The sequence below is a fragment of the Eimeria acervulina genome, genomic scaffold, assembly GCF_000499425.1.
Source record: "Eimeria acervulina Houghton genomic scaffold, Eah_scaff23, whole genome shotgun sequence".
Lineage (NCBI taxonomy): Eukaryota > Apicomplexa > Conoidasida > Eucoccidiorida > Eimeriidae > Eimeria > Eimeria acervulina.
In genome coordinates, this window is record NW_013550001.1 from 83463 (window position 1) to 103462 (window position 20000).

At 50.3% G+C, this 20000-nt stretch overlaps 6 protein-coding genes across 6 annotated transcripts in view; 2 read left to right on the plus strand and 4 right to left on the minus strand.

Moving 5' to 3' along the window:
- EAH_00005650 (hypothetical protein, conserved) overlaps nucleotides 1-3842 on the plus strand; it is a gene marked incomplete at both ends in the record, with an annotated part of 5816 nt that extends 1974 nt beyond the window's left edge. The window contains 4 exons of the mRNA XM_013396462.1: nucleotides 66-2418; nucleotides 2581-3111; nucleotides 3439-3537; nucleotides 3724-3842. Of these exons, the coding sequence (XP_013251916.1) occupies nucleotides 66-2418; nucleotides 2581-3111; nucleotides 3439-3537; nucleotides 3724-3842 (3102 nt within the window). The remainder of the gene's footprint in view (nucleotides 1-65; nucleotides 2419-2580; nucleotides 3112-3438; nucleotides 3538-3723) is intronic.
- A 1228-nt stretch (nucleotides 3843-5070) lies between these two features.
- Nucleotides 5071-7752, minus strand: EAH_00005660 (hypothetical protein, conserved; the record flags this gene model as incomplete). Its single annotated transcript, XM_013396463.1, has 1 exon — nucleotides 5071-7752. The coding sequence occupies one exon, from the start codon at nucleotides 7750-7752 to the stop codon at nucleotides 5071-5073; it is 2682 nt and encodes an 893-aa protein (XP_013251917.1).
- An 885-nt stretch (nucleotides 7753-8637) lies between these two features.
- On the plus strand, nucleotides 8638-9636 carry EAH_00005670 (hypothetical protein; the record flags this gene model as incomplete). The annotated part of the gene is made up of 2 exons (XM_013396464.1): nucleotides 8638-8977; nucleotides 9452-9636. The coding sequence occupies 2 exons, from the start codon at nucleotides 8638-8640 to the stop codon at nucleotides 9634-9636; spliced, it is 525 nt and encodes a 174-aa protein (XP_013251918.1).
- Nucleotides 9637-10113: 477 nt separating this feature from the next.
- Nucleotides 10114-12447, minus strand: EAH_00005680 (ubiquitin-conjugating enzyme domain-containing protein, putative; the record flags this gene model as incomplete). The annotated part of the gene is made up of 5 exons (XM_013396465.1): nucleotides 10114-10459; nucleotides 10660-10799; nucleotides 11106-11272; nucleotides 11626-11690; nucleotides 12185-12447. The coding sequence occupies 5 exons, from the start codon at nucleotides 12445-12447 to the stop codon at nucleotides 10114-10116; spliced, it is 981 nt and encodes a 326-aa protein (XP_013251919.1).
- Nucleotides 12448-16353: 3906 nt separating this feature from the next.
- EAH_00005690 (hypothetical protein) lies at nucleotides 16354-17604 on the minus strand (the record flags this gene model as incomplete). The annotated part of the gene is made up of 3 exons (XM_013396466.1): nucleotides 16354-16727; nucleotides 17007-17183; nucleotides 17577-17604. 3 exons carry the CDS (start codon nucleotides 17602-17604, stop codon nucleotides 16354-16356), a joined length of 579 nt encoding a protein of 192 aa, XP_013251920.1.
- A 635-nt stretch (nucleotides 17605-18239) lies between these two features.
- On the minus strand, nucleotides 18240-19631 carry EAH_00005700 (hypothetical protein, conserved; the record flags this gene model as incomplete). The annotated part of the gene is made up of 1 exon (XM_013396467.1): nucleotides 18240-19631. The coding sequence occupies one exon, from the start codon at nucleotides 19629-19631 to the stop codon at nucleotides 18240-18242; it is 1392 nt and encodes a 463-aa protein (XP_013251921.1).
- Between the last annotated feature and the right edge of the window lie 369 nt (nucleotides 19632-20000).

The window sequence follows — 20000 nt, forward strand, 5'->3', positions numbered from 1 at the left end:
CAGCAGCAGAGGCAGCAGCAGTAGGCGCTCAGGCTTCGTATATGCTGTGGAGAGCTTTGCTGCAGCACGAGTTTATGTGCGGCAGCTGCCCCCCGCTACCTGGCGGCTGTCTCCTCAGCTTGGAGACAGCGTCTCCGTCCTTGCTAGGGCCCTTTCCCCCGCGAAGCAGGCGGCTGCTGCGTCGTGCTGCTGCTGCTGCTGCTGCTGGTGCTGCTGGTGCTGCAGGCGCAGGAACGGACGCAGCAGCAGCAACAGCAGCAACAACAGCGGGAACAGCAGCTGCAGCTGCAGCAGCCAAGATGACACCCAAGGCTGCTGTTGCTGCTGCTGTTGCAGCAGGCAGGGCTCTACCCCCTCCTGCTGCTTCCCGTCTGTTCTGTCCTGCTGCTGTTGCTGCTGCTGCTGCTGCTGCTCCTTGGAAGGTCGCGACACGCAGCAGGAAGAGGCCGGCTATAAGGGCTTTGCTGCAGCGGCTGCAGCAGCGCAGCGAGCAGCTGCAGCGGGAGAAGCAGCAGCAACAGAAACAGCAACAAAAGCAGCAGCAACAAAAGCAGCAACCGCAGCAGCAGAAGCAGCAAAAACAAAACGAACAACCACTGCTGCTGCAGCTGCTGCAGCAACGACCCAAACACCAGCTGGGTGCAGCAACAGAAATCAGAGGAGCAGAAAGAAGAAAAACAGCAGACACGCCTGCAGCAGCAGCAGCAGCAGCTGCTGCTGCTGCTGCTGGGTCGGTGAGTGCTGCAGCAGTTGATGAAGAGGAAGACTTTGGGTGTCTGCTTCCTCTTGCTGCTCCTGAAGCTGACGCGGAGGCAGCAGCAGCAGCAGCAGCGGCTGCTGCTGCTGCTGCTGCTATTGTGGGTGTAGATCCGGCGTCTGCTGCAGCTGCTGTTGCTGCGGCCAGCCCACCAAGTGCAGACTTGTGTCTTCCTTCTGCAGCAGCAGCAGCAGCGGCTGCTGCTGCTGCTGCTGCCACCGGCTCACCGACAGCAGCAACAGGACCAGCAGCAGGAGCAGCAGCAACAGCAGCAGCACCGGCAGCAGCAGCAGCAGCAAAACGAACAACAGTTCCTGTGCTGCTGATTGCTCACGGTGGTTTTGGCGGGGAAGGAGCATCAGGGTTTCTGGGGCCCCACAGGGGAAGCAGCAGCAGCAGCAGCAGCAGCAGCAGCAGCAGCAGCAGAGGTAGCAGCAGCAACAGCAGCAACGGGTTTGATTTGCTGCTGCCAGCAGGAGTCGGTGCTGCAAGACTGTTTGTGCTGCTGTGTAGATTGGGTGTATATCCCATAGGGATTCGAGACAGAAGGAAGCAGCTGCTGGAGGTGAGCAGCAGCAGGTGCAGCAGCAGCAGCAGCAGCAGCAGCAGCGACTTCCCCTTCGGCTACCCGGATACTGCAGCAGGTACGCATGCAGCTCTTTGCTGCGCCTGGCAGCAAGAGCTGCTGCACCTTCGAAGGCCCCCTAACTGCCGCAGCAGCTTTGCTGCTCTAGGAACTACGTGTCCCTTCTTACCTCTGTGGAGACAGCTGCAGCACTTGCCCCTCCAGCTGCAGCAGCAGCAGCAGCAGCAGCAGCAGCAGCGGGTGCAGGGGGAAGGGAGACAGCAAGATCAAGGTGAGAGAGCAGCAGTGCTGCAGAAAGGAGACAGACCGCAGCGAAGTGAAGAGACAGCAGAAGAGAGTTTGCTGCTGCAGCAGGCTGTTGTTGTTGCGGTAGGAGCAAGCAAACAGCAGCAGCAGCAGCAGCTGCTGCTGCAGCAGCTGCAGCAGCAGCAGCGGAGTCGTCTGTATGGCCCCTCTTGCTTCCTGCCTCCTCGTCTGCTGCCGCTGCTGCTGCCTCCGCAGCAACCCAACAGACGCGAGACGAATCAGCAGCAGCAGACAGCAGCAAATCTGCTGGTACCCCCTATGCCGCAGCCTCCGATTGATTTGCTGCAGCAGCTGCCGCAGCTGCTGCTGCCTCCCCCTGCTGTACGCATGCTGCCTGTGCAGCTGCTGCGCCTCTCGCTCTTCTTGCAGCAGTTCCGAAAGCAACAGCAGCAGCAGCAGCAGCAGCAGCAGCCGCAGCAGCAGCTGCAGGTTCTGCTGCAAGCAGCACGAAAAGAAAGAAGTATGGGTTGTGCTGATGAGCTGCCTTTGGTGTTCCTCTGGGCGCTGCAGCAGCTGCTGCTGCCTCCTCAGGCAGCATCGGAGACCAACATCAGCAGCAGCAGCAGCAGCAGCAGCAGCAGCAGCAGCGGCGGCTGGGGTCGGAAGCAGAGGAAGAGGGTTGCTGCTGCAGTTGTTGCTGCTGCTGCTTATCTAGCAGAGCGTCATGCGCTGCTGCCTATACACCTGACAGCCAACGACAGAGGAGTCCCCTTAGAGCGCAACCATCTCTTTGCTGTCTCCTTGACTGACCTCCGTCTCTTCTTTCAAGGTCAGACCCTAAACCCTAAATCCTAAACCCTAAACCCTAATCAGGAGGTTTATGAGCTGTCTCTGAAGGTGCAGCTAGCGGCCAGCTTGCAGGTTCTAGCGGGAAGGGAATATGTACTTTAGGGTTTAGGGTTTAGGGTTTAGGGTTTGGAGTGCGCTGCAGCATATCCTGCTACACCGTCGGCGAAGGAAGCCTTGCCTTGTGTCTCCTCAGCCCCACACCTCAGGCCTGCACTTATGCCTCTGCTGCAGTGCAGCAGCAGCAGCAGCAGCAGCAGCAACGGCAGCAGCAGCAGTAAGAGCAGCAGCAGCAGCAAGAGCAGCAGCAGCAACGGTGGAGGATTAGCCTTGCAGCTGGTGGAGCCTCCGCACAGGCATGCATGCAGACGCCGTTTGCTGCGTCTGCAGCAGCAGCAACAACAGCAGCAAGAGCAGCAACAGCAGCAGCAGCATAAAGGGAGAGGAGGAGGCCGAGCGCGAAGGCAACAACAGAAGAAGCCTTCTGTGTCTCTGCATGCAGCCACAGCAGCTGCTGCTGCTGCTGCTCCCGGTGCTGCTGCTGCTGCCTCTCCTGCTCCAGCTGCTGCTGTTGCTGCTGCTCCCGCTGCTGCTGCTGCTGCCGCTGCTGCTGCTGTGTTCCCAGGCAAGACCCCTCAAGCGTGCAGACCCCTTGTCGGTTTTGTTGTTGCTGGAGGTAAATAAATAAAATAAATAAAATAAATAAAATAAAATAAAATAAATAAATAAAGTAGAGATTAAAGAGGAGGCGTCTATAAAACAGTTAAAATATATATAAAATAAATAAAACTAAAAACGACAAACACCAAACAAAAATAAAATAAAACAAAACAACAAAACAGCAAATAAAATAAAGTTAAATGAAAATAAAGATATATATATATATTTATTTCTTTATATATATAAATATATATTTATATATATATCAAAGATATATATATATATATTTATATTTATATATCATAAACGACAAACATTTATATTTTTATTTGCTGTTGTTCAGGCGTCTCCTTCTATCGAGGCTGCGGCTGCGGTAGGGGCCTCGTCTCTGCTGCTGCTTTTCTTGCTGCTGCACTGCAGCAGCTGCAGGTCCTTGCTGACGGTACAAACCCTAAACCCTAAACCCTAAACCCTAAACCCTAAACCCTAAAATGCCGAGTACTGCAGGCGCACCCAAAGCCGCGCATGAGAATGAACGCCTAGCCTTAGGCTTAGCAGCTAGGGGTTAGGGGTTTAGCGGCTAGGGTTTAGGGTTTAGGGTTTAGGGTTTAGGGTTTGGGGTTTGCAGGGCCGACGCCTTGGGTCCCTTCTCCTCTGGCAGGGCCTACGAATTTATCTCTTTTATTTTTTAGTCGCAACATTCAAGATAAGACGTACAGACCAGGCAAGTTAAACCCTAAACCCTAAACCCTAAACCCTAAACCCTTGCACGTCTTCATTAGGAGAGGCAGCATCTTCGGGTTTTGAGGGTTTAGGGCTTCACCTGCTGGCGTTTGCTTGCAGTTTGGGTGACATACGCTCTCGAATGAAGTGCAGCAGCAGCAGCAGCAGCAACTGTTTCAGCTGCTGCTGCTGCTGCAGTTGCTGCAGCAACAGCAGCAACTGTAGCATCGGGAGTTAATAACAGCATCAGAAGCAAATCTAGCAGCACTCTCTGCGACAGCGGCAGCAGTTGCAGCAAGCGAGGTGTCGCTTAAGACAACGCAGCAGCAGCTGCTGCAGCTGCTGCAGCTGCTGCTGCAGCAGCAGCAGCAGCAGTTGCGTGCACAAGGTTTTATTTTATGTTTTCGGGGTAGTATTGCCTCGTATTTTGTTTGTCTCTTCGTCTCCTTTAACAGAGACAGCTTCGCTCGGCTTCTTTTCTTATAAATTCGTACTTATATATATATGTGCTTATATAAATATCTATATATATAATCTATATATATCTATATATATTATGTATATAAATATATATATAAATATATATATATATATATATAAATATATATATATATATATGCATAGACAAATCTCTTGATGCATATCTCTCAATGCGTATCTCTTTATCTGTATCTCTCTTCATATTATATACAACATATATATATATACATATATATATATATATATATTGTGTATATAATATATATTATATATATTATATATATTATATATATAGATATATAGATATATATATATATATATCCTATAAGTATTTTCTGAACGTCTCTCTCGCTCCCAGCGTTTGTGTGTGCTGTTTATGTATAAGAATGTTTGTCTGTCTCTTTGCTATCTCCTCTTGACCCTTTAAAACCCTCAAAAGCATCTGCTTCCTAGGGTTTAGGGTTTAGGGTTTAGGGTTTACGATGGACATGTGGGGAGGCACAGATGCATGTGTGCCACAACGCTTCTTGTTGCTGCTGCTGCTGCTCTTGCTGCTACTGCTGCTGTTGCTGCTACTGCTGCTGCTGCTGCTTCACCCGCACTGCAGCAACAGCAGCTGCTGCACACAGAAACCGGGTTCAGACTGCTGCAGCAGCAGAAGCAGCAGCTGGAGCTGCTGCTGAGGAACAGAAGCATTATTACATCGCTTGTGAGGGGGAACAATAAGCATAATAGCAGCAGCAGCTGCATGCGCTTGCTGCTGCACCGGCTGTTACTGCTGCAGCGCTACCTGCTGATGAGGCTGCAGCATCTGCTGCTTGTCCTTCCCTTGTTGCTGCTGTTGCTGCTGCTGCTGCTGCTCCTCTTCATGCACAATTTCCTGCGATGAACAGTCCTTGACCTTTGCTTCTTGCTGCTGCATGCATTCGGGTGTATGCTCAACAAATGAGCCCTCCTCAGACATGCGCTGCTGCTGCTGCTGCTGCTGCTGCTGCTGTTTTTCGTCTATGCATTGGTTCTGCTGCTGCTGCTGCATTTTCAGTTGTTGTTGCTCTTGCTCTTGCTGCTGCTGCTGCTGCTGCTGCTGCTCGTCTTCGTGCTGCTGGGGTGTATAGGGAGGGGAGAGAGCGCCGCCTCTTCTCTCGTCTTCATCCTCCTCCCACTCATCAATATCTTGCTGCTGCATGTCTTCTTGTTCTTGCTGCTGAAGCATCATAAACTCGTGCTGCCTCTTCTCTTCATCTGGTGTGTCATCTTCTTGCTGCTGCTGCTGCTGCTCTTGCTGCTGCTGCTCTTGCTGCTGCTCCTCCTCCTGCTGCTCCTCTTGCTTATGACTAGGGTGATGACACTGAGGACATAGAGACGGCTCCTTCGTACACTGCCCCTGTATATACAGCTCGCAGGGCTTGCAGCAGCGTTTCAAGTGCAGCAGCACCGAAGGATGAGAAGCAAAGTGAGGGTTTGCATGCGATGGGTGGTGGCAATTGAGGCATTTGTTGCTGCTGCTGCTGCTGCTGCTGTTGCTGTTGCTGCTGCTGTTGTTGCCGCCTTCTGCTGCTGCACCTTTACATCCATGAGGCGAAGAAAAGAAGTCAGCACAAGGGATACAAACCCCTCTATCATGTGCTGCAGCATCTTGTGAGAGTTTTTGTCTAGGGGCTGCCTTGAGCTGCTGCTGCAGCAGCTGTTCGAGCTGCTGCTGCTGCTGCTTTAACTCTTCTTCATTAGCAGAATCTAAGTTAGAGGGTTCGTGATGAGAAGGATGATGGCAGAAGACGCATGCATATTGTCTGCAAGCCCCGCTGCTAGTAAACCTATGACAGGGCATGCAGCGGCCTCTCTCATGCAGCAGCACAAAAGGGTGTAGAGGAGACGCAATATCTCTATGATCTTCGTTATGACATCTAGGACACGAGGATCCTCTGCTGCAGCCTTCATAATGACAGAAGAACCAGACGCAGGGTAAGCAGCTATCGGGGTGCTTCCATCGGCGTCTTATCCCTCCTTTACGCTCCTCTTGCTGCTGCTGCTGCTGCTGCTGCTGTTGCTGCTGCTGTTGTTGCTGCTGCTGCTGCTGTGGGGGAGGAGGAGGCGGCGGCTGAGGCGAATGTGCATGCGGCTGAGAGGAGCGCAGCCCTGCATGCAACGCCGGATGACGTGGTGATAAACGAGCAGGAGACAATCTGCTGCGTCTCTCTGCTGCTGCTGCTGCTGCTGCTGCTGGGTCTGCGTCTGCTCCCCGTCTACCGTAATCTGCTGCTGCTGCTGCTGCAGCAGCAGCAGAACGATATCGGCGCTGCATGCGATCTTCATCTGCGTACCGCCCTGGCGATCCTTCCCAGTAGTCCTTTCTGCTGCTGCGTCCATCAGCAGCAGCAGCAGCAGCAGCAGCAGCAGCAAACCCTCCGGCAGTGCCACTCCTTCCTGCTTCCTCGTCTACACGCCCTACTCCTCTGCCCGGACGATATGGAGGCCTTCCATATGGCTGCTGCTGCTGCTGCTGCTGCTGGTTGTAATGATACTGCTGCTGCTGCTGCTCTCCTGCAGCACCCGAGCGCTCACCTACCCTGATGCCTTCCTCTTTGCTTCTCGCTCGGTTATACGGCATTTGCTGCTGCTTCACTGAAGCTGCTTCGCTGCTGCTGCTGCGGTATCGCTGATACCGCTGCTGCCGCTGCTGCGGGTGCTGCTGCTGCTGCTGCTGCTGCTGCTGCCGCTGGTGTGGGGGCTGACGGTAGTCATAGGGATGTCCTTCTCTTTCGCCTGCTGCTGCTCCAGAGCGAGCTCTTACAGCACGCCCAAGCCTGACGCTGCTGCTGCTGCTGCTGTCTCCTGCTGCTGTTTCCCTCCAGAAGGGGCTGCGACTGCGACTGCGGCTGCGGCTGCGGCTTGTGCTGCTGTAATGAGGGCGGTCGTAGCGTCGTCTGCTGCTAAGCCTGCCTTCATCATATCTCGAGGTTTCTTGATAACCCTGTTGCTGCTGCTGCTGCAGCTGCTGCTGCTCGTGGGGCGGCAGGTAGGGCTGCCGCTCCTGCTGCTGCTGGTAGTAATGCTGCTGCTGCTGGTAGTGGTGTTGCTGGTGTTGCGGCGGGTAGTGATGCTGTTGCTGTTGCTGGCTGTGCTGCTGCTGCTGCTGGTTGTGGTGGACTTGCTGCTGCTGCGGCTCATACTGCTGCTGCCTTGCAAAGCCGCTGCTGCGGCTAGAGCACTGAACTACTCGGGAAGGACGGTTTTCTCTTGCTATTTGCTGCTGCACCCACCAAGGGGCGTCGCCTTGCGTTTTGCTGTTGCTGCTGTTTCTGCGATCAGACCAGAGACCTCCTTGCCCTGCAGCAGGAATCGCGCTGTTTGCTGTTGCTGCTGCTGCTGCTGCAGCAGCAGCATCGTAGGGGACCATCCTCTGTCTCCTTCTGTCGCCGTCACAATCCGGCGCGGGGCGCCAGTGCTGATCCATCTTTATGCTGCTGCTCCTGCTGCTGCTGCTTCTGCTGCTGCTGCTGCTGGAGTTAATGCTGCGGGGTTGTATCGATGCTGCGGCAGGTGAACACACAGAAAGGATTGCTGCAGTGCTGCTGCGCAAGGCCTCCCTGTGCTGCAGTACTTCCGGGGGGGTTGTCGTCTTCAGAGTGCATGCAGACCCAGCTGGACAGCACCGGTTTGCTGCAGCAGCAGCTGCAGCAGCAGCAGCAGCAGCACGGGCCAGCAGTGCAAGTGCTGCTGCAGGATCTCCACGAGAGCCGGTAGAAAGGGCTTTAGGAGTAGGCTCTTCTTGCGATATGTTTATTTAAAACAAAACAATAAAAAGGAAAAGACGGGAGAGATTCAAGTTGGTGCGTCGGCCGTGAAGGGGAAGGCGGCGCAGCAGCAGCAGCAGCAGCAGCAGCAGCAGCAGCAAGCGGTGGCTTTGACAGCTCCTGCTGCTGTCATTAGAGACAAGAACAACACAAGAAAACAAGAGGGATAGATCTAGTTGCTACCCTCATGCTGCTCCTCCTGCAGTTCTTGCTGCTGCTGCTGCGCTGCTCAGGGCCTCGCCCCGCCAGCAGCAGCAGACAAACGTATTTGGGGCTTTCTAGGGCTGCTGCTGCTTCTGGCTGCGCTGCTTGTCAATATTTCGTCAGCGTTTCCTGTTGAGCTTCTTTTTATATTTTATTTGAGGTGTAATTGAGTCTTAATTATTCTTTTTCTTCTCCTGGGAGACGTCTGCTGCGCTGCAGCAGCATAAACCCTCCACAGCAGCAGCAGCAGCGGCTGCGACGCCCTGCAGCAGCTTATCGCGCAGCAGCACGGATCCCTATCTGATATTTCCTCTCTTTTGCAGCAAATAAAGTAAAGGAGAATGCTGGGGTGGGCGTTGGGTGCCCGTGGCTGCGCAGCAGCAGCATCGGCGCGCAGCAGCATCAGCAGCAGCATCAGCAGCAGCAGCAGCAGCAGCAGCAGCAGTTTGCTGCTGCGTCGTTCACCGTTGTTATTGCATCCTACGGATAGTAGTATAACATCAGCTCGTTTTGGGGCTTTAATGCAGCAGCAGGAGCGGCCTTCGCCTCTTTCTGTGCAGCAGCAGCAACTGCAGCATCCACAGCAGCAGCTGCAGCAGCAAGGCAGCAGCAACATAGATCGTATAGGAGATTTTATCTATCGCTGGCTTGATATAAGCGGGTTTCTTACACGATGGCACTGTAGGCGGTCTTGGTTGTTAGACTTAGATTCTTATAGCCGTTTATGTACTCCTCTGATAACAGAGTATGAAAGAAAGATGTTAATGTTTGTAGGTTTGCATGCATATTTATTTTTCTTTATTTCTCTTTATCTTACATATAAAGCGCATGCACATGGGGCTGTTAAGCCCCCCGTACCTTTCTATGCAGATTTCCCTGGGCTTGACGGTCGCAAGAAAGACTTTACGTGGCACGGTCGCCTCTTCTTTATATCTCCTAAAGAAAGGTGTAAAGAATGCAGATGGTTGGACTTAGAGTGTAAAAAGATCTGCTTCGAGGGTCTTAAGGCTCAAAACTATAAACTTATCCTCAACGGAGGGAACCCTCTTTCTGTTCAAAGAGCTAAGCTTGAGCCGCCGCATACTTCGCATTAAGTCCATTATGCTGCTGCTACACATGCTGCTGCTCAAAATGCTCTTGCAAAACATGCTGTAGCTTCAACTCCTGCTGCTGCTGCAACTCCTCCTGCTGCAGCAACTCCTCCTGCTGCAGCAACTCCTGCTGCTGCAACTCCTCCTGCTGCTGCAGCAGTTCCGGAAGTGCAACTGCTACAGCAGCAGCTGAAGTTCAACTTATTGCAGCAGCAGATGCTGCATGTGGGTGCATGCATGTGTCGCTAACAGAGAAACTATTCTTTGTACGAGCAGCTGTTTGCAGCAGCTGTTGCAGCATCACTTGCTGCTGCTGCTGCTGCTGCTGCTGCTCACGCAGTGGTTGCAATATTTTGCATGCACCGCCTCGCTTGAGTGTACGACTCCGTTTGCGTGTAGCTGTCTTAAGGCGGCAATGAAGGCATCGCCTTGATGTTCTGCTGCAGTAACTGCAGCAGACAGCTGCAGATAGCTGCTGCAGCAATTGCAGCAAATATCTGCAGATAACTGCAGATAGCTGCTGCAGCAACTGCAGCAAATAGCTTCTGCAGCAACTAGAGTATAAAGTATGCCCGCGACTATTTTTTTATTTTTGTATATAGCTCTCACTTGTGGGTGTAGACTGGCTGTGTTCGTGTGTATTCCGCTTGAATAGAAATACGAGGAGAAATGAAGAAAAGAGTTCAATAAAAGAATAAGTTTAGAGTTTAATAATAATAATAATAATTACGGGGGTTTATTCTCTTCCCTTTCAAACTCTGCCTTGCTCCAATCATCAGCAAACCACTCAACAAACGCCTGAGTTGGATCTGCACAGGTTTCATCGGAAGCTAACAGAGTAATTGCATGCAGCAGGGGTTTCTGCTGCCGGTGAAACTCTCGGAAATTAAAAACAAAGTCGGAGGCATCCTCATGCAATACTGCAGCAGCAGCTGTTGGGGGCTCGCGCTCTGCTGCAGGTGCAGCAGCTGCTAATGCTTGCTGCTGCTCTACTGGCGTCAAACTCTTCTCCTGAGACTCCTTCACGCATTTACGAATTTCTTTCAGCAAAGTCGCCTTATCTTCACGAAAACTGCAGAAGGAAAACACAAAAAACGACGGAAATCTGCTGCTGGAAAAAAGTGGAAACTGAGGGGGAAACAGGGAAATAAACATGCATGCATGCAGAAAAACAACAAAATAAACGAAAACAATTGATCAAATTAAAAATAAAAAGTAAATTAATGCAGGTTTCCACTGCTTTCTATCCGTTGTTCATTCAGGTGTACGTACAGCTGAGCTGCGCGTTTGTTTTTCCAGTTTTTTTCATCTGCAGTTCCTCTTAGTAAATCTTTAGAGAGGAATATCGTCTTTAAATACAACAATAACATAGGAATATAATCTCTTTCGCTGTTCCATTCTTTGAAATACGCCTGCACCAACAAACAAAACAAACAAAACAAACAAAACAAAAGAATTCAACAAACCCTAAGATGAATTATTTTCTCTGTAGAAACCCGACAAGAATAAAATTAAACACGATATAAGAATGCTTATAACTAATTTTAATATTTTCTTTCCTTTATCCTCTACATATTTAAACAACAACGTAAAACGCAGATGCAGTATGCCTCTACCTGCATGCGGAACTACTAACAAAAAAGAAAAAGATATATTTACTGTTATTTATTTATTTATTTATTTATTTTATTTATTTGTTTATTTGTTTTCCTGCTGACTTTAATGCAGAGTTCGCCAGTCTCTTCATCTACAAGCGGGTGAAAAACACGCGAGAGAAAAGTAAGTTTCGGTGCTATGTTTGGATATGCCTTAGGAATCCCAATTCTAAATTTAAATAGACCTCCTTGATAAACTCCATGCCTCAGAAAGGCAACGCCATCCCATGCTGCAGCAAAACAAACAAAAGCACAAACATACGCAAATGAAGAAGATCTCAAACAGGTAAGAAGCAAACTGCTGCTGTTGCTGCTGCTCTGCACCAGCTGCTAAGGCTGCTGCTGCAGCTTATGCTTGTGCTGCTGCAGCTTGTGCTGTTTCTGCTGCTGCTGCTTATGCTACTGCTGCTGCAGCTTGTGCTGTTTCTGTGGAAGCTTATGCTACAGTTGCTGCAGCTTGTGCTACTGCTGTTGTTGCTGCAGCTTATGCTGCTGCTGCTATTGCTACAGCTTATGCTGCTGCTGCTGCTGCAGCTTATGCTGCTGCTGCTGCTGCTGCTGCTGCTGCAGGCTTAATGCTTACTTCTGACGTCATTCCAAGTGGGCATGCAGTAAATACCGTCTGGAGCAAAGGGTGGCATCTTGGCGCTGCAGCAGCAAATAAAGAAAAATAAGTTTTAATCTGTCTTTCATCTTAATGCTGTTTAGAAGATAGATGCACACATCCGCGCGCAGGCAAGAGCAGCAGGGCAGCAGCAGCAGCAGCAGCAGCAACGGCAGCAACAGAAACATCAGGAGCAGCAGCAGAAACGGGCAGCGGCAGCAACAGCAGCAGCAACACTACCAGGGAAAGCAACACCAACAACAGCAGCAGCAACAGCAGCTGCAACAACATCAGAAGCGCCAGCAGCAGCAGCAATACCGGCAAGAGCAACAGCAGCAGCAACACCAGAAACAGCAGAAGCAACAGCAGCAGCAATAGCAACAGGAGCAGCAGGAGTGTTTCCGCATACTATTTAATCAATACCAGCAAGAGCCACAGCATCAGAAACATCAGAAACAGCAGAAGCAACAGCAGCAAGAGCAACAGCAGCAAGAGCAACAGCAGCAGCAACAACAGCAGCAGGAGTGTCTGCACATACTATTCAATAAGTACAGAATACATATCGAGGGTCTCCTCTACTGCCTTTGCGTCTATAGGCACTTCGCTTCCATCAGAATCAACGCCTGCTAAGAGCTTCTTGCTGATAGGCAAGACAGTGCGGGTTTCTTCTTCTTCTTGCTGCTGCATGCTGCCACCCAGCTGCAGCAAGTCATCATCGAGCAGCAATCCGCTGCGCCCAGACTGGCAGCGACGCAGTGCTGCAGAAGGGGGGCCTCTCTCCATTTCATCTCCAGAATCCATCTTCTCACAATTAGCAGCAGCAGCAGCAGCAGCAGCAGCAGCGGGAGCGGCAGCAGCAGCGGCAGTAGCTGCTGCAGCAGCAGGAACAGCAGCTGCAGCGGCGGCAGCAGCAGGAGGAGCTGCAGCTGCTGCAGCTGCAGCAGACAGCTGCTCAAAGAGGTGTTAGAAGCCCCACAAGCGACGCATGCAGTGATGGTCAAGGCGAAGGTGACCAGTGGTCAGCAGTCAGGAAGAAGCAGCAGCAAGCCGAGTGTACGGCGGGCTGCTGCTGCTGCAGCACAGGAGGAAAATGTCTCTAGCAGCAAAAGAAAAGAACAAAACAAGTTCAAACTGCAAATAGAATTCTATTATATAATTATAATCAAATAAAAAATGAAGATATACACCTCAGGTTGTCAACGGCTAGCGCCGACGCCTTCTCTGTACAGAGGCAGCCCTGCATGCAGCTAGCAGCAGCAGCATAATTCTTTTGCTGCTGAATAAACTTTAAATTTCAATTTAAAACATTAAATTAAATTCAAACAATGCAGACTTTTTTATATTGTCGCTAACAAAAAGCTTTTAAACGGCCAAACCTCTGCAAACTCTGCTGTACGTACAGCTGGGTGGGTTCTGCTACTAAAAAATTTTTTAAATGATAAATATAATAAAATATATTATATTAAATATAGGCTTAATTAGAGGGATAAGATTTGTACTTATACATTCTCATGGGCTCTGCTGCATGCAAATAGACAGCCTTATAGACAGCTATACTAAAGAAAAACTTTTTAATAAATTAATACTGCACACAAGTCTCTCTCTCTTTAAGAGGCTTCCTTAAGAAAAATAAACAAGTATATATTGTTATTAGAGGGCCCTCATAAGAGTTAGTAGAAGTAGAAGGATTATTATAAAAGATAATATTAATAGATATGTCTGGGGCTGCAGCGGAGAGATTATCTCTTTTGTTATAAACTGCAGCAGCAGCATGTCTTGCTGCATCTCCTTTTTAAAGTAAGAACAAGTGCATGTACACCGCAGCATTATTTTGATGCATGCATTAATAAATGCATGCAGTTGTTCGCTACAACTAAAAATATAAATATAAACTTCAGACACGCAGTTCTGCAGGAGGCATGCTGCAGTGCTACTGCAGCACTTGCTGCTGCTGCAGCACGTCTGTTTTGCTGCTGCAAGACTTATTCATAATGCATCTGCTGCTGCTAGTTTATGTCTCTTGCTGTAGGAGTTTCTGCTTCTGCAGCAGCTGAGAAAGCTTTAGTTGCTGCTGGTGCTTGCCTTGCTGCTGCTGCTAATCATATTGTTACTATCCATGCTGCCACTGTTATCGCTACTTATATTGCTGCTGCGCTGCTGCTGCTGCTGCTGCTGCTGCATCTATTATTAATCTTTCTGCGGCTGCAGAAGAAGCTGCTGCTGCTCCTGCTGCTGCTGCTGCTCCTGCTGCTGCTGCTGCTGCAGGCCTCCCCCGCAGTGTGGGAGACCGGCAGCAGCAGCAGCAGCAGCAGCAGCAGCAGCAGTAGCAGCAGCAGCAATCTAACCTACCAGAGGCAGCACTAATCTTCTGTCTGAAAGCAGAGCTGTCTCTTTGTTTGTGATGGAGACAAAATAAACACAAGAAGAGAAAGCCTAGCACAAATGCTCATTAGACTCAGCACTCTTCATCAACTAAATAAACTTTCTTTATAAATAATCTGTTTAACCTATTTAATGAAGATTAAAATGCAATTTAATGCGTCACCGAAGACCTTCCTCTCAACGCCTGCACACATCACCACTTAAGCCAAGAGGCAGACAACATATATATATATATATATATATGCATATATATATTTCTTTATATATATATATATATATATTTCTTTATATATATATATTTCTTTATATATATATTTCTATTTACATATGTATATTTCTATGTATATATGCATATATACGTCTATGTATGTATATACATATATACATATATATATATATTTATATATGTATGTTCTATAGATACATATATATATAATATACATATATATATATGTATATATATATATATATATATATATAGAGAGAGAGAGAGAGAGAGAGAGAGAGAGAGAGAGAAAGGTGTTTCTAAGAAGAATTAATTATTAAGAACTAAGAGAGTGGGTAGAGACCCCCTTCGTTGTTTGCTGTTTGTTATCTGCATTTTGCTTGTTAATTCGTTAAACAACAAAAGAAGGTGTTTGCTGCTGAAGCAGAGAGAGCAGTCTTGGTGTAGCTCCGCCTGCTGCTGCTTCGCATGCATGCACATTGATATGGGTGCTCAGATTGTCTATACTAAGTTAAGGCTGAGCAGATGTTTATTAATTAATTATTATTAATTAACTGCATCTTAACGCATGCACGAAAAGCAGCAAAAAGCATGCATTGTGAATATCCCCGTGCAGCCCCATTCTAATGCATGCAATTACTCTACAAGAAACTTATCAGCACTTACGCCCTGGAGCTACAGCTAGCTGTAGCTAGCTGTAGCTAGCTGCAGCTAGCTGCAGCTATGTGTTGATAGTGCTAGCTGCAGCTAGCTGTTGCTGGAGCTAGCTGCGGCTAGGTGTTGCTGGTGGTAGCTGCAGCTAGCTATAGCTAGCCCCAGCTAAACAGCAGCAGCTAGCTGCAGCTAGCTGCAGCTAGCTATAGCTGGCAGCAGCTAGCTACAGCCTTGAGAGTCCTTCAACGTATTTGCACATCTTTTAATTATTTATCTGTTTCTCTCTGCTGTCTATACTTCTTCACATTTCTATCTCTCTTTGTCGCTGTCTTTTAAACACTAAATAGTTTTCTTTTAGAGGGCCTCAACTACGTTTATTTGTTTGTTTGTCTCCTTCTCCGATCTAAGCTCGTCTCCCAAGACCCTTGCAGAGGTTTGTGGACCTTAAACCCTCAGAAACCCTAAACCCTAAACCATAAACCCTAAACCCTAAACCCTAAACCCTAGAATGTGAAGGGGGAGGCTATGTCGAAAAAGCCCAGATACGCTGCTGTGTAAGGAAGAGGCAGACAAACAACTAAGGGTTTGAGTTGAAGTGAATGAACTAGGGTTTAGGGTTTAGGGTTTAGGGTTTAGGGTTTAGGGTTTAGTAGAAGACGAGCTGTATTCTCGCTTAGCCTTGCGGCGCCTGCATTGTGTTTGAGTTATTTTTGTTTATTTTTTTGTTTATTAATTTAATATTAATTAAACAAATTATAAAACAAAGAAAACAGCAAAAGAAGAGTAAGTCTTACAGCAGCACACACAGGACAGCCAGGGGGCGTCGGAGCGCTACCGGCAGCGTAAGGGTTTAGGGTTTAGGGTTTAGGGTTTATGAGGGTTTAGGGTTTATACTGAGGCTGTCCTAGTTCTTTTCTATTTATTCTTCTAACCAGACGACGCTGTATGTACACTTCAGCGAGGTTTTACTCACTCTACACCGCCCCACGCCAGCAATTGAGGGTTTAGGGTTTAGGGTTTAGGGTTTAAGCAGGTACACAGACACCCGGTGCTGCTGCCCCCGTCTTTCTGCATATATATCTTGCCTTCTAGCTATTGCTGCGTTGTCTCCTGGCTCGGACGCTGAAGCAGCGAGATCAGCAGCAACAGCAGCAGCAACAGCAGCAGCAGTAGCAGCGGCAGCGCTGCAGCAGCACTGCAGCAGCACTGCAGCAGCAGCAGAATTGCTGTAGCAGCAGCAACAAGGTCAGCTTGGTTGTTGTGTGTGTTGCTTCTGTGTAGCTGTCGCCTTCAGTCGTTCACCAGTGGAACCGGGCGCAGCAGCAGCGGTGCAGCAGCGGTGCAGCAGCAGCAGCAGCAGCAGCAACAGCAACTGCAGCAGCAGCAGCAGCAGCAGCAAGATGGCGCCAATACGTGCAATTGTTCGGCCTGTCCCTGCAAAGGGTTTAGAGGAGTTTAAGGATCTGGTCTTGCCTCTTGATGTGCACGTACTGCAGCACGATGAGGATTCGTAGGCTTTCTGCTGCTGTTGCTGTTGCTGCTGTTGCTGTTGCTGCTGCTGTTGCTGCCGTTGCTGCTGTTGCTGCTGCTGTTGCTGCTGCTGCTGTTGCTGCTGCTGTTGCTGTTGCTGCTGCTGTTGCTGCTGCTGCTTTTGCTGCAGGTTCTGCTCTTGCTGCTGCAGTTGCTGCTATGAGTGCAGCTGCTGCTCTTGCTTCAGCTGCAGGGTTTGTTGCAGCTGTTGCTGTTGCTATTGCTGTTGTTGTTGCTGCTGTTGTTACTGCTGTTGGTGCTGCTGCTGCTTTTTCAGTTGCTCCTGCAGCTGCAGAGTGAAGGGCATCTGCGTGCGCGGGTGTTTAGGGTTTAGGGTTTAGGGTTTAGGGTTTAGGGTTTGGGGTGTATGCGGTGGTTTAGGGAGACAGTTTATGTCTCAGTGCCAACTGAGGGGGCCTTCGAAGCCCTTAAAAATTTACCGGGGTACTCCGTGGTTCGCGCAGCAGCAGAAGAGCAGCAGCAGCAGCAGCAGCAGCAGCAGCAGCAACAACAGCAGCAGCACGCTGCTGCAGATGCTGCTGATGACAGCAGCGCAAAGGCTACGCACAGCTCTGTAGGAACCAAGGTAAGGGAGGGGTTTGCTGCAGCAGCTTCTGCTGCTTCTGCTGCGGTTGCTTCTGCTGCTGCTTCTGCTGCTGCTGCTTCTGCTGCTCGTGCTTCTGCTGCTCGTGGTGCTGCTGTCGGTTTTGCTGTTGCTGCTGCTGCTGGTACGCCTCCACCGCAGCTGTAGACCTCAAACCCTAAACCCTAAACCCTAAACCCTCAGCAGCGGTTTGCTGGGTGCTGTTTGTATCAGAGGAAAGTTCTGCCTTCTAATGATGTATTTTACCTTATTACTGACATCAAGTAAACCCTAAACCCTAAACCCTAACTCTAAACCCTAAACCCTAATCTTTAGCCCTAAACCATAACTGTAAACCCTAATCATAAACTCTCAACCCTAAGTTGATACCCTAAACCCTTACAATTAGCCCTAAACCCTACTAAAAATCTAAACCCTAAACCCTAGCTTTAACCCTAAACCCTAAACCCTAGCCGTAAGTCCTGTCTGCACACTTTAAACCTTAAACCCAAGCAGTTCCAAACCCTAAACCCTAAACCCTAAACACCCGCGCACCCGGCGTTTGCTCTTTGGGGGTGTTCATCGTTTTGTATGCTAACGATTTTGTTTTTGTGCTGCTGCTGCTGTTGCTGCTGCTGCTGCTGCTGCTGCTGTTGCTGCTGCAGCATGGTGGTGCCTAGCGTATGTCTGCTGCTGCTGCTGCACCTGTTTTCTTCTCTTTGCTTCTGCGTCTGGTCGCCTCCTCTCATTACTGCAGCAGTGCCTCTTGGGGCTTTGCTGCTGCTGCATGCAAGCAGCAAAAGCGAAGCACCCCAGAAGCAGCAGGTTCACTGACAGCAATAAGCAGCAGCAGCAGCTGCTGCTGCTGCTGCAGTGTTGTGCTGCAGCAGCTGCTGCTGCAGAGTGCTTGTTTGCTTCCTCCACTTCTAAGGGAAAGGCAGCGCCCACTGCAGAGAGTTGCTGCTGCTGTGCTGCTGTTGCTGGTGCCGCAGCAGCAACAGCAACAGCAGCAACAGCAGCAGCCAGCAACACCCCACGGGGTGAAGCAGTATGCAGCATTAATAACTTTGCTCGGTTCCAGGCTTTCGTTGTTCGTCTTTGCTGCAGCAATAGCAGCAGCAGCAATAGTCAGAGCAGCAGCAGCAGCAGCTTAGGGTAGAGATTCAGGTGTTGCTGATGCTGCTGTTGCGCAGAGTTTTTGCTGCTGCTGACTTGGTTTTAGTGCTGCTGCTGCTGCAGCAGCAGCTGACGCAGGGCCTGCAGCTGCTGCACAATAGACGGAGGCATATTCCCAGCCATAGCAGCAGCAGCAAGGCTGCTGTCTGCTGCTGCAGTTGCTGCTGCTGCTGCTGCTGCTGCAGCAGTAGGCCAGCCTTGAGTGACAGCACCACCGGGGGCGTGAGAAGCAGCACCGCGACCAAGGGCTGCTGCTGCTGCTGCGCTGCAATTAGCTGCTGCTGCTTTATGGTTGCTGCAGATGCCTAGTGCTGCAGCAACAGCAGCAGCAGCAGGAGGAGTCAGCAGCTGCTGCGGCCTTGCTGCACCGGAAGACAGCAGCAGCTGTTTAGGTGGCACGAACCGCAGCAGCCGTTGCAGGTTTGCAAGGGCCTGGCTGCTGCTGCTGCTCTCCTCCTCTGCTGCTGCTGCTGCTGCTGCTACTGCTGCTGCACCTCGCTTCTGCTGCGGCTGCAGCAGATCTGACAGAGACACCTCAAAGAAGACGCCTCTCCTTGCTGCCTGCAGCACATGCCGTCTGCGTATGGTGAAGGGTAGACCTGCTGCTGCAGCACCTGTAGCAGCAGCGCCCGTAGCAGCAGCAGCAGCAGCAGCAGCAAAGTCTATGGAGATGATATCACACTCGCAGCTGCTGCAGGCAAACAACCAGGTCTCTTCATCGGTTGGCTGCACAGCAAGAAGCTCAATGCATGCGCCTCGCCGCTCTGCTGCTGCTGCTGCTGGTGTGCCTGCTGCTGCTGCTGTTGCTGCTGCTGCTGCTGCGGGGTAGAAGGGAGGGCCTCTAGGGAAGAGAGTGCTGAAGCTAGCAGCAGCAGATGTACAACTCAATACTACCGTCACCCGTCTCAGCTGCAGAATCTCGCATGCTGCTGCTGCTGCTGCTTGCTGCTGCACTGCTGCTGTTGCTGCTGCAGCATAGGGAAAGACATCTACCCACTGTCTCTTGCTCAGAGGGCCGCAACCGCGAGCTAACTGCTGCTGCTGCTGCTGCTGCTGCTGCTGCTGAGTGGTATGGGAATACAAAGCAGGCACTGTGTCCGGCAGCCACTGCAGCAGTTGCTGCTGCGATTCTGCAGCAGCAGCAGCAGGAGCAGCAGCAGCAACTGGTGCTGCTGCTGGTAGGGGTGAAGAGCGGAGAGGCGCAGGGACAGCGAGAGGGTGCTGAAAAGGCAGCCCTTGCTTCACAGCCTTTGCTAGTGCTGCTGCTGCTGCTGCTGCTGCTGTTGCTGCTGCTGCTTGCTGCTGCTGCCGCGGAGGCGGCAGGTGTATGTACACATTAGCAGCAACAGCAGCAAAACCCAGAGCAGCAGCACGAGAGACAAGAGCCTGATACTGCTCAGGCCCCTCCCACTCAACCTTCAAGTCGAAGGCCATCGCCAAACCCTAAACCCTAAACCCTAAACCCTAATGCCTGCATCTTAGGCAAAAGATGCAAGGGCTGAGCGCCACATACTCTTTTTCAGTGGCTAGGGTTTAGGGTTTAGGGTTTAGGGTTTAGAGTTCATAGAAGAAGAAGAAGCCCCAAACACCGCTGGGTAATAAACCCTAAACCCTGCGCAGCATACACTCAAACCCTAAACCCTAAACCCTAAACCCTAGTCCGCTCTCTGGGGTTCTTCTAGCAGCCAATTGACATCAAATTACAGTGCGATGAAACCCTAAACCATAAACCCTAAACCCTAAACCTCCAGTGGTTTGAGGTGTGGGGCCCTCGGGCCTCCTGCATGCGCCTTCAGGTCACTT